This window comes from Mesoplodon mirus, assembly GCF_964341445.2.
Source record: "Mesoplodon mirus genome assembly, chromosome: 2".
In the NCBI taxonomy this organism is placed as follows: Eukaryota; Metazoa; Chordata; class Mammalia; order Artiodactyla; family Ziphiidae; genus Mesoplodon; species Mesoplodon mirus.
In genome coordinates, this window is record NC_138977.1 from 116,324,058 (window position 1) to 116,337,259 (window position 13,202).

General features: G+C 45.9%; 1 protein-coding gene across 1 annotated transcript in view; it reads right to left on the bottom strand.

Annotated features, from left to right (window-relative positions):
* GPR137B (G protein-coupled receptor 137B) overlaps positions 1 to 13,202 on the bottom strand; it is a 54,930-nt gene that overhangs the window by 23,054 nt on the left and 18,674 nt on the right. Inside the window, exon 2 of the mRNA XM_082640779.1 lies at positions 3,552 to 3,601. Coding sequence (XP_082496905.1) covers positions 3,552 to 3,601 — 50 coding nt within the window. The remainder of the gene's footprint in view (positions 1 to 3,551; positions 3,602 to 13,202) is intronic.

The following is a 13,202-nucleotide window of genomic DNA, read 5'->3' on the forward strand; positions in this document are numbered from 1 at the left end:
CTGAGGCGTGATGTCACCATGGAGGACGTGTGTCGGCTCTGTGCCGAGAAGTTCCAGGGGGCCGACCCCGAGGAGTACGGGGAAGAAGAGCTCACCGTCTCCTAGGAGACACGTGAGGCTTCCCAGTGGTGCATCCAAAGAGGGGAGTTAGGAACCTGGCCTCTGGCTGCCACGTGCTCGTGCTTGAAAAGCAGTCACCTCCTTGGGGACCACTTGGTTCAGTGATGGAGCCATCCACAGGCCAAGGGCACCTTTAGCCACGACGCCCAAGCAGGGTAGCTGAGGTTCATGAAACAGTAGGATCCATCCTTCGGAGCTGGAGAATTGCATCTGATGGTTCAGGTGTCCCAAGGTCGTTTGCTGTCTACCCCCAGCCAGGTTCTGGGTTGGCTCACGTGTATGTATACGTACTAAATAAACATTTAAGGTACAAGCTCTTGAGTTCAACAGCAGGCTTTTGAGAAGACTGTCCGATGCGGTGCATGAAAGACCTCTCAGTTCAGTGAGTGTCTCCATCCATTCCTCCCTCCCTCCCTCCCTTCCTTCTTTTTTTTTTTTTTTTTTTTTTTTTTGCAGTACGCAGGCCTCTCACTGTTGTGGCCTCTCCTGCTGCGGAGCACAGGCTCCGGACGCGCAGGCTCAGCGGCCCTGGCTCACAGGCCCAGCTGCTCCACGGCATGTGGGATCTTCCCAGACCGGGGCACAAACCCGTGTCCCCTGCATCGGCAGGCAGACTCTCAACCACTGCGCCACCAGGGAAGCCCTCTTCTTTTTTTAATGAAGAGCCTTTGTGTTTTTATATATTTCATAGAAATTTTTATAGCAGTTGCAGGTAAACTGTCAGGATTGGGTTTTAAAATATTTTTGTAACCTTAAGATATTCTATAATTATGCATGTGATTTTAACATTTAATATGCAAAAAGAAATCTCTTGCTGGATTTGAGAGTACTGCATTTTAAAAGTCTCTCTTCTGTAACCAGATGTTTGGGCAACTTTGTGGGGAGAGACTGCTGGGTTTCTTACAGCCATGTATTACTGACACTGGCCATAGAATGCCTTTCGAAATCCGACGTACTGTTATTACCTTATTCACACTCAGTGGTATCACTTTGTTTTGTGTTTTCACCAAGTGATGCTGAGGATCAGGAAAGAAATGAATGTAGAGAGAGGTCGAGAGGGAAATACAGACTCTAACAGAGGACTAAGGGGTGGAGTCTGCTGGTTCAGGCTCCTTGAAGGAAGTGGGAAAAGGAGACAGAAGGAACCACCTATGCTGAAAATACTGTGAATATGCAGTGAGATTCGCAGAAACTGTCCCATGTTATTTGCTTTCGGAAGCAATTTTGAAAACCCCACGAGGAAAAAAACATAAGAACAATGCTTTTTTTTTTTTCCTTTTCCACATAAATCAAAACTAACGGCATCAAATTATTTTGGGCAGAAACCACGTAATGTGAGTTTCATTGAGTTAAATAAATTCAATGAAACTCACATTACGTGAGTTTGGAAAGGAGTTTGCAAATGCACCAAAAAGCCCACCTGTGTTGTAGAATGTGTGGTGAAGTTAAATTTCTGTTTTACGAAACCTCCTTGGGTGGGGGGCAGTTTGCACAGAGGATGAGGGTCTCGTATCAACGTAACACAGGTAGTTACAAAAACATGTTATTGTACTGTGTAAAGATGCATAGTCATCTAATTTGGCTTTGTACGTTGTCCCTTTCTAAGCTTTTGCTGTACACCTAAAACCCTCAACACATACCATGTCGTACTTCCTTTTGTAAATGATTTTTTTAATGGAATTTTGCACATGATACTTTGTAATACTGTTTGATAATCATCTGTGAAAATAATCCTTGAAATATTTTTTTTTAAAGCGCTTGTCGGGCTTTCCTGGTGGCGCAGTGGTTGAGAGTCTGCCTGCCAAAGCAGGGGACGTGGGTTCGTGCCCCGGTCCGGGAAGATTCCACATGCCGCAGAGCGGCTGGGCCCGTGAGCCATGGCCACTGAGCCTGCGCATCTGGAGCCTGTGCTCCGCAACGGGAGAGGCCACAACAGTGAGAGGCCCACATACCGCAAAAAATAAAAAATAAAAATAAAAATACACTTTCAGAATTTTAAATAAAAGTCTTTGTAAATTTAAGATGATACATGTTTAAATAAAATATGTATACATTTTTACATGTTTGTAAAGTAACAAAATAACTAAAATTTCATTTTGACTCTAGAAGGTAAGTGGCCAAAGCCACCTTTCCAGAAATGTTTACCTAGGCAGCCGAGCTCTCCCAGGCAGGGAAATCAGGACACCTTGGCTCACGCGGTGCCCATCTCACACCTTCTGAACACCTTGTCTCCCTTCCCCCTCTGCCCAAGGCTGACTATTCTTGAATTTTGCTTTTTTCTATACAGCAGGTTATTAGTTCTCTATTTTATACATATTAGTGTATACATGTCAATCCCAATCTCCCAATTCATCACACCACCACCACCCTGCCCCCTGCTTTCCCGCCTTGGTGTCTATATATTTGTTCTCTACATCTCAAGGCTGACCATTCTTTTTTTTTTTTTTTTTAAGTCTTTATTGAATTTGTTACAATATTGTTCCTGTTTTAAGTCTTGGTCTTTTGACCGTGAGACATGTGAGATCCCAGCTCCCCAACCACGGAGTGAACCTACACCCCCTGCATTGGAAGGCGAAGTCCTAACTACTAGACCACCAGGGAAGTCCCCCAAGGCTGACCACTCTTGAAGCCACTGGGGTTCTTTGCTGCTGGGAGGTCAATAGGCCTCTTTGAAAACTTGGGCAGAGCGATGGACCCGTCCCGCCCCCCCAGGAAAAACATGCATATCTACCTCCTGCCATCAATTCGGCATGTGATTTAAAGCCTCCCTTTCCAGATTATAAGCCTCTCCTGCTCAGCCCTGCATGGGCCTCACTGGTGAGTTCCAGAAACAGAGCCTGCCAGCAGTCAGCAGCCAGGGACTGGGGGTCAGGCCACCAAGGGGAGGGGGCAGGGCCTCGGGGACAAGGCTCTACCAGAGCTGCACCTGCACCCAGTGGGTAGGGAGGGGGATGTCTGGCCACGTGGGCATCTTTAGGGAGCTCGCCTTCCTTCTGCTGAGGCCCTTGACTTCGCAAGCGCCTCGAAAAGGTTTAGATGCAGCATGCATGACTTAGACTTATTTCCCCTCTCTGTTCTCCCTGGTTAGGAAAGGAACCAGACTCTTGTTTTTTTTTTTTTTTGGTCATGCCACATGGCATGTGGGATCTTAGTTCCCTAACCACGGATCAAACCCACACCCCCTGCAGTGGAAGCTGGGAGTCTTAACCACTGGGCCGCCAGCAAGTCCCTACCAGACTCTTATTTCTTCTAATCAAGGCCAATATGCTGCAAGGCCTGCTAAGCGGTGATTCAGTGAGCAGTGAACGCGACACCCATCAAGCAGGCCGGTTTCGGGCAGCTCACAGGGAAGTGATGTGTGCAAACCTCGAGGTCACCTGCTGTCACACAGAGAAATGTCCTGGGGGGCGGGAGGGGGAGGGTGAACTTACCGGTATTTGAGTAATTCTGGAGAATATTTTGACTTGGCTTTAAAAATCACCTGCAACAACAAAAAAAACACGGCAAGTTGGGTACACAATCTGCTGACACTGACAAACTGATATCATTGCTTAGAACTCCCCTTTCCCTTGGTGCCTGGGCGCTGGGGCACGGCCTCTGAAACTGAGACGTCTGCTTTGTGAGAAAGTTTGTGAAGCTAAACATTGTTTAGGCTGTGCATACAATTTAAATTTAATTTGAAATTTAAAAGGAAAGGTATTTACAAATGGTTAAAATGTTTTGTTTTTTTAAGGTATTACTAGTCTACCACTAGCCGGTACGTCCCTTATTTTAAGATTTATATTTGAGGGACTTCCCTGGTGGTCCAGTGGTTAAGACTCCACGCTTACAATGCAGGGGGCGTAGGCTCAATCTCTGGTCAGGGAACTAAGATCCCACATGCTGCACAGTGTGGCCAAAAAAAAAAAAAAAAAAATTGTATTGGAGCCCATACTTCCCCCAGAGATAAACAGTTCACTCTCACACTTTATTAGGGCTTTCACTGGCACCAAAAGCATGTGGTTTGAATGTACGTGTGTCCATCGACTCAGGCCTCAAACTCTGCAGCCCACTGGACTACAGGAGTGTCAAACTCGATGACATGCTGCCTGTTGGAATTTCCCCAGATTTTCGCAGCCTGCACAGTCTGTTAACAGGCCCATGCAGGGGGCAGAGGCTGGCCTGGCAGAGCCTGTGAGAAGGCGAAGGGGAGATGGAAAGCAGGTGTCAGCACAGGCTCCGGCCCCACGAGACACGCGGCTCTTCCCACAGCGTGGGTATGTGCTCGCGGGAGCCCTGAGTGCGGTCACCGGTCAGGGTCTGGCTCGGGGTGCATTGGAGCAGCCATGCAGGTGCCCATACGCTTGCTCTCCTGACCCCCGGTGTCTGCGAGCGGGTGGCGGCAGCACGGGCAGAAGGAAAGGAAGGGTGTGGAAGAGCAGAGGAGTGAGGACATTTTTTCAGAGATGCTCCTGCCGTGGACGGCGAGGATCAGACGACCTGAGCTCCCTGCGCCCAGGCTCTCCCTCTGCACGGAGCTCCCAAACATGCCCTCGGCACCCCGCCTTTCCTCCTGCTGGCCCTGAGGGCTGCGATGTCCCTCTGGGAACCCACCATCCTACGCCATGTGCTGTTCCCCCCTCCTCAGCCCTCTGGGCCCTTGGTACTTCCCTCGGGATTTACTCAGCCCCCAAACACCTGTCTAAGGGGGAGAAACCCTGCCTGAGTGGTAAGGAGGCAAGGACAAGGGGAAAACAGGGTGGGGAGTAAGAGCACGGTCCTGGCGACAGGGGAGGAGGGGACAGGCAGCCCTGGAACCCATGGGGGCTCACGGGAGCTCCATACTGTCGCCCTCCTGTCTGAGGAGCAAGCAGTGAGAAATCTGCTGGAGGGTTATGCGAACATAATGCTGGGAAAGGCTTCAGTGGATCCAAGTGCCCTGCCGTGTCTGCAGATGCAGACAGATGTCACGAGGGGCAGCGAGCCTCCACGTGACCCTAGGGGTCGATTCCCACAAAACACGCGCAATAGAAGCAGCCATTCCCCCAGGAGCCTTTTCAAAGACACTTCTGAGGACCTTCAGTAGTAATTCTCAGACTTATCCGTGCATAGGAATCACCCAGGGAACCTGCTAAAGATGCAAATCCCAGAGCCCCATCCTCCGAGGTGCCAAGCTGATGGGTCTGGGCTGGGACCCAGGAATCTGCATTTTAATAGACTGCCCACCCCAAGCGAGTGATTCAGATTCGGGTTTGGCTAGCACAAAGACCACCTCGTAGGAACTACAAAAGAGATGAAAACTGCCTGACCTATTATTCTTAAGTAGCTTTGCAATCATTCATTTCAAACGCACTGAAATACTCGATCACAGTAATGAGACGACACCACAAGAGTCCAGGTACAGTGCCAAGAACAGAGATCAGGGGACGTTCCAAGTCCACGGACGGCACCCCACGATGTTCACGCTCATGCCTGCCTCAAACTTACAACAACGTGCCACCAACTGAGGACTCTAATCCTCAGAATCAACATCTGGGCGAGAGGGGAACCGCAGACATTCCTACAGACTTTACAATAAGCAAACCCACGCCCCGCTTTTTAAAAACACATTTTCAGAGCTTCACAGGGGAGCATTCCGAACTTATGGAGGAATTATTTTGTTTGTGACATGAGTTTTCTCTCTGTCCTAAATCCCTTTGGGAAGGAGGTAGGAAGTAGGGGTTCACATCACAAATAAAGTACCTGGTAAAAACACAGAGAGATGGCGTGAGTACACTGCCCTTACGTCAAAGGGGCCCTGAGCTCAGCTTTCTCTGACAAGCTCCCGTGGGATTTTTGGCAAGTCACATCACCTTTGGTATTTCTCTGCAGTCCATGAGAAGGAGAAAAGTTATAAAACAACCTCCCTTAGGAATAAGACACAGATTAATATATCACTCCAAAGTTCTGTTACTGGTAATACTGAATAGTACTGATTCATGCAACCTATAACAATGCTCTCAGAAAAACGCTCTTATGATACATAGTACTTGAGGATCTTGCTTTTAAATAATTCAAGAGAATTCTTGGGGCTTCCCTGGTGGCACAGTGGTTAAGAATCTGCCTGCCAGGGCTTCCCTGATGGCGCAATGGTTGAGAGTCCGCCTGCCGATGCAGGGGACGCGGGTTCGTGCCCCGGTCTGGGAAGATCCAACATGCCGCGGAGTGGCTGGGCCCGTGAGCCATGGCCGCTGAGCCTGCGTGTCCGGAGTCGGTGCTCCGCAATGGGAGAGGTCACAACAGTGAGAGACCTGTGTACCGCAAAAATAATAATAATAATAATAATCTGCCTGCCAGTGCAGGGGACACGGGTTCAAGTCCTGCTCCAGGAAGATCCCATATGCCACAGGGCAACCAAGCCCGTGCACCACAACTACTGAGCCTGCACTCTAGAGCCCGCGTGCCACAACTACTGAAGCCCGTGCTCCGCAACAAGACAAGTCACCACAATGAGAAGCCCGCGCACAGCAACGGAGACCCAACACAGTCCAAAATAAATAAATTTAAAAAAAAGAAAAAGAGAATTCTCCACAGATGTCAAAGTGAGGAGACGGGCGGGAGGGGGAAGATGGCGGAAGAGTAAGACGCGGAGATCGCCTTCCTCCCCTCACCTTCCTCCCCACAGATAGATCAGAAATACATCTACACGGGGAACAACTCCTACAGAACACCTACTGAACGCTGACAGAAGACCTCAGACCTCCCAAAAGGCAAGAAACTCCCCACGTACCTGGGTAGGGAAAAAGAAAAAAGAATAAACAGAGACAGAATAGGGACGGGACCTGCACCAGTGGGAGGGAGCCGTGAAGGAGGAAAGGTTTCCACACACTAGGAAGCCCCTTCGAGGGCGGAGACTGTGGGTGGCAGAGGGGGAAAGCTTCGTAGCCACGGAGCAGAGCGCAGCCACCAGGATGCGGAGGGCAAAGCGGAGAGATTCCCGCACAGAGGGTCGGCGCTGACCGGCACTCACCAGCCCGAGAGGCTTGTCTGCTCGGCCACCGAGGCGGGCGGGGCTGGGACCTGAGGCGCAGGCAGAGGACCGGGGTTGGCGGCATGAACACAGCCTGAAGGGGTTAGTATACCACGGCTGGCCAGGAGGGAGTCGGGGAAAAGTCTGGGCCTGCCGAAGAGGCAAGAGACTTTTTCTTCCCTCTTTGTTTCCTGGTGCGCAAGGAGAGGGGATTAACAGCGCCGCTTAAAGGAGCTCCAGAGACGTGCGCGAGTCGCGGCTATCAGCGCGGACCCCAGAGACGGGCCTGAGACGCTAAGGCTGCTGCTGCCGCCACCAAGAAGTCTGTGTGAGAGCACAGGTCACTGTCCACACCTCCCCTCCCGGGAGCCTGTGCAGCCCGCCACTGCCAGGGTCCCGTGATCCAGGGACAACTTCCCCGGGAGAACGCATGGCGCGCCTCAGGCTGGTGCAACATCACGCTGGCCTCTGCTGCCGCAGGCTCGCCCCCGCATCGTGCCCCAACCTACCCCCCCGGCCTGAGTGAGCCAGAGCCCCCGAATCAGCGGCTCCTTTAACCCCGTCCTGTCTGAGCGAAGAACAGACGCCCTCCAGCGACCTACACGCAGAGGCGGGGCCAAATCCAAAGCTGAACCCCGGGAGCTGTGCGAACAAAGAGGAGAAAGGGAAATCTCTCCCAGCAGCCTCAGGAGCAGCAGATTAAATCTCCACAATCAGCTTGATGTACCCTGCATCTGAGGAATACCTGAATAGACAACGAATCATCCCAAATTGAGGAGGTGGACTTTGAGAGCAAGATTTATTATTTTTTCCCTTTTTCCTCTTTTTGTGTGTGTATGTGTATGCTTCTGTGTGAGATTTTGTCTGTATGTATAACTTTGCTTTCACCATTTGTCCTAGGGTTCTGTCTGTCCGTTTTTGTTTTGTTTTTACTTAAAAAAATTTTTTTTCTTAATAATTATTTTTTATTTTAATAACTATTTTATTTTATCTTACTTTATTTTCTTTTACCCTCTTTCTTTCTTTTTCTCCCTTTTATTCTGAGCTGTGTGGATGAAAGGCCCTTGGTGCTGCAGCCAGGAGTCAGTGCTGTGCCTCTGAGGTGGGAGAGCCAACTTCAGGACGCTGGACCACAAGAGACCTCCCAGCTCCATGTAATATCAATCGGCGAAAATCTCCCAGAGATCTCCATCTCAACACCAACACCCAGCTTCACTCAACGACCAGCAAGCTACAGTGCTGGACACCCTATGCCAAACAACTAGCAAGACAGGAACACAACCTCACCCATTAGCAGACAGGCTACCTAAAATCACAATAAGGCCACAGGTACCCCAAAACACACCACAAGACGTGGACCTGCCCACCAGAAAGACAATATCCAGCCTCATCCACCAGAACACAGGCACTAGTCCCCTCCACCAGGAAACCTACTAAACCACTAAACCAACCCACTAAACCAACTTTATCCACTGGGGACAGACACCAAAAACAACAGGAACTACGAACCTGCAGCCTGCAAAAAGGAGACCCTAAACACAGTAAGTTAAGCAAAATGAGAAGACAGAAAAACACACAGCAGATGAAGGAGCAAGATAAAAACCAACCAGGCCTAACAAATGAAGAGGAAATAGGCAGTCTACCTGAAAAAGAATTCACAATAATGATAGTAAAGATGATCCAAAATCTTGGAAATAGAATAGACAAAATGCAAGAAACATTTAACAAGGACCTAGAAGAACTAAAGAGGAAACAAGCAACGATGAACAACACAATAAACGAAATTAAAAATACTCTAGAAGGGATCAATAGCAGAATAACTGAGGCAGAAGAACGGATAAGTGACCTGGAAGATAAAATAGTGGAAATAACTACTGCAGAGTAGAATAAAGAAAAAAGAATGAAAAGAATTGAGGACAGGGCTTCCCTGGTGGCGCAGTGGTTGGGAGTCCGCCTGCCGATGCAGGGGACACGGGTTCGTGCCCCGGTCCGGGAGGATCCCACATGCTGCGGAGCGGCTGGGCCCGTGAGCCATGGCCGCTGGGCCTGCGTGTCTGGAGCCTGTGCTCCACAATGGCAGAGGCCGCAGCAGTGAGAGGCCCGCGTACTGCAAAAAAAAAAAAAAAAAAAGAATTGAGGACAGTCTCAGAGACCTCTGGGACAACATGAAACGCACCAACATTCAAATTATAGGGGTCCCAGAAGAAGAAGAGAAAAAGAAAGGGACTGAGAAAATATTTGAAGACATTATAGTTAAAAACTTCCCTAATATGGGAAAGGAAATAGTTAATCAAGTCCAGGAAGCAGAGTCCCATACAGGATAAATCCAAGGAGAAACACGCCAAGACACATATTAATCAAACTGTCAAAAATTAAAGACAAAGAAAACATATTAAAAGCAGCAAGGGAAAAACAACAAATAACACACAAGGGAATCACCATAAGGTTAACAGCTGATCTTTCAGCAGAAACTCTGCAAGCAGGAAAGGACTGGCAGGACATATTTAAAGTGATGAAGGAGAAAAACCTACAATCAAGATTACTCTACCCATAACGGACCTCCTTCAGATTTGACGGAGAAATTAAAACCTTTACAGACAAGCAAAAGCTGAGAGAGTTCAGCATCACCAAACCAGCTTTACAACAAATGCTAAAGGAACATCTCTAGGCAAGAAACACAAGAGAAGGAAAAGACCTACAATAACAAACCCAAAACAATTAACAAAAATGGGAATAGGAACATACATATCGATAATCACCTTAAATGTAAATGGATTAAATGCTCCCACCAAAAGACACAGACTCGCTGAATGGATACAAAAACAAGACCCGTATATATGCTGTCTACAAGAGACCCACTTCAGACGTAGGGACACATACAGACTGAAAGTGAGGGGATAGAAAAGATATTCCATGCAAATGGAAACCAAAAGAAAGGTGGAGTAGCAATTCTCATATCAGACAAAATAGACTTTAAAATAAAGACTATTACAAGAGACAAAGAAGGACACTACATAATGATCAAGGGATCGATGCAAGAAGAAGATATGACAATTGTAAGTATTTATGCACCCAACATAGGAGCACCTTAATACATAAGGCAAATACTAACAGCCATAAAAGGGTAAATCGACAGTAACACATTCATAGTAGGGGACTTTAACACCCCACTTTCACCAATGGACAGATCATCCAAAATGAAAATAAATAAGGAAACACAAGCTTTAAATGATACATTAAACAAGATGGACTTAATTGATATTTATAGGACATTCCATCCAAAAACAAAAGAATACACATTTTTCTCAAGTGCCCATGGAACATTCTCCAGGATAGATCATATCTTGGGTCACAAATCAAGCCTTGGTAAATTTAAGAAAATTGAAATTGTATCAAGTATCTTTTCCGACCACAATGCTATGAGACTAGATATCAATTACAGGAAAAGATCTGTAAAAAATACAAACACATGGAGGCTAAACAATACACTACTTAATAACTGAGTGATCACTGAAGAAATCAAAGAGGAAATCAAAAAATACCTAGAAACAAATGACAATGGAGACACGATGACCCAAAACCTATGGGATGTAGCAAAAGCAGTTCTAAGAGGGAAGTTTATAGCAATACAATCCTGCCTTAAGAAACAGGAAACATTTCGAGTAAACAACCTGACCCTGCACCTAAAGCAATTAGAGAAAGAAGAACAAAAAACCCCCAAAGTTAGCAGAAGGAAAGAAATCATAAAGATCAGATCAGAAATAAATGAAAAAGAAATGAAGGAAACGATAGCAAAGATCAACCAAACTAAAAGCTGGTTCTTTGAGAAGATAAACAAAATTGACAAACCATTAGCCAGACTCATCAAGAAAAGAAGGGAGAAGACTCAAATCAATAGAATTAGAAATGAAAAAGGAGAAGTAACAACTGACACTGCAGAAATACAAAAGATCATGAGAGATTACTACAAGCAACTCTATGCCAATAAAATGGACAACCTGGAAGAAATGGACAAATTCTTAGAAATGCACAACCTGCCAAGACTGACTCAGGAAGAAATAGAAAATATGAACAGACCAATCACAAGCACTGAAATTTAAACTGTGAATAAAAATCTTCCATCAAACAAAAGCCCAGGACCAGATGGCTTCACAGGCAAATTCTAGCTAACATTTAGAGAAGAGCTAACACCTATCCTTCTCAAACTCTTCCAAAATATAGCAGAGGGAGGAACACTCCCAAACTCATTCTACAAGGCCACCATCACCCTGATACCAAAACCAGACAAAGATGTCACAAAGAAAGAAAACTACAGGCCAATATCACTGATGAACATAGATGCAAAAATCCTCAACAAAATACTAGCAAACAGAATCCAACAGCACTTAAAAGGATCATACACCATGATCAAGTGGGGTTTATTCCAGGAATGCAAGGATTCTTCAATATACGCAAATCAATCAATGTGATGCACCATAACAACAAATTGAAGGAGAAAAACCATATGATCATCTCAATAGAAGCAGAGAAAGCTTCAACAAAATTCAACACCCATTTATGATAAAAACCCTGCAGAAAGTAGGCATAGAGGGAACTCTCCTCAACATAATAAAGGCAATATATGAGAAACCCACAGCCAACATCGTCCTCAATGGTGAAAAACTGAAACCATTTCCACTAAGATCAGGAACAAGACAAGGTTGCCCACTCTCACCACTATTATTCAACATAGTTTTGGAAGTTTTAGCCACAGCAATCAGAGAAGAAAAGGAAATAAAAGGAATCCAAATTGGAAAAGAAGAAGTAAAGCTGTCACTGTTTGCAGATGACAGGATACTATACATAGAGAATCCTAAAGATGCTACCAGAAAACTACTAGAGCTAATCAATGAATTTGGTAAAGTTGCAGGATACAAAATTAATGCACAGAAATCTCTGGCATTCCTATACACTAGTGATGAAAAATCTGAAAGTGAAATTAAGAAAGCACTCCCATTTACCACTGCAACAAAAAGAATAAAATATCTAGGAATAAACCTACCTAAGGAGACAAAAGACCTGTATGCAGAAAACTATAAGACACTGATGAAAGAAATTAAAAATGATACAAACAGATGGAGAGATATACCATGTTCTTGGGTTGGAAGAATCAACACTGTGAAAATGACTATACTACCCAAAGCAAACTGCAGATTCAATGCAATCCCTATCAAACTACCACTGGCATTTTTCACAGACCTAGAACAAAAAAGTTCACAGTTTATATGGAAACACAAAAGACCCCGAATAGCCAAAGCAATCTTGAGAAAGAAAAATGGAGCCGGAGGAATCAGGCTCCTGGACTTCAGACTATACTACAAAGCTACAGTAATCAAGACAGTATGGTACTGGCACAAAAACAGAAATATAGATCAATGGAACAGGATAGAAAGCCCAGAGATAAACCCACGGACATATGGTCACCTTATCTTTGATAAAGGAGGCAGGAATGTACAGTGGAGAAAGGACAGCCTCTTCAATAAGTGGTGCTGGGAAAACTGGACAGGGACATGTAAAAGTATGAAATTAGAACACTCCCTAACACCATACACAAAAATAAGCTCAAAATGGATTAAAGACCTAAATGTAAGGCCAGGCACTATAAAACTCTTAGAGGAAAACATAGGCAGAACACTCTATGACATAAATCACAGCAAGATCCTTTTTGAGCCACCTCCTAGAGAAATGGAAATAAAAACAAAAATAAACAAATGGGACCTAATGAAACTTAAAAGCTTTTGCACAGCAAAGGAAACCATAAACAAGACCAAAAGACAACCCTCAGAATGGGAGAAAATATTTGCAAATGAAGCAACTGACAAAGGATTAATCTCCAAAATTTACAGGCAGCTCAGGCAGCTCAATAACAAAAAAACAAACAACCCAATCCAAAAATGGGCAGAAGACCTAAATAGACATTTCTCCAAAGAAGATATACAGATTGCCAACAAACACATGAAAGAATGCTCAACATCATTAACCATTAGAGAAATGCAAATCAAAACTACAGTGAGGGGCTTCCCTGGTGGCGCAGTGGTTGAGAGTCCGCCTGCCA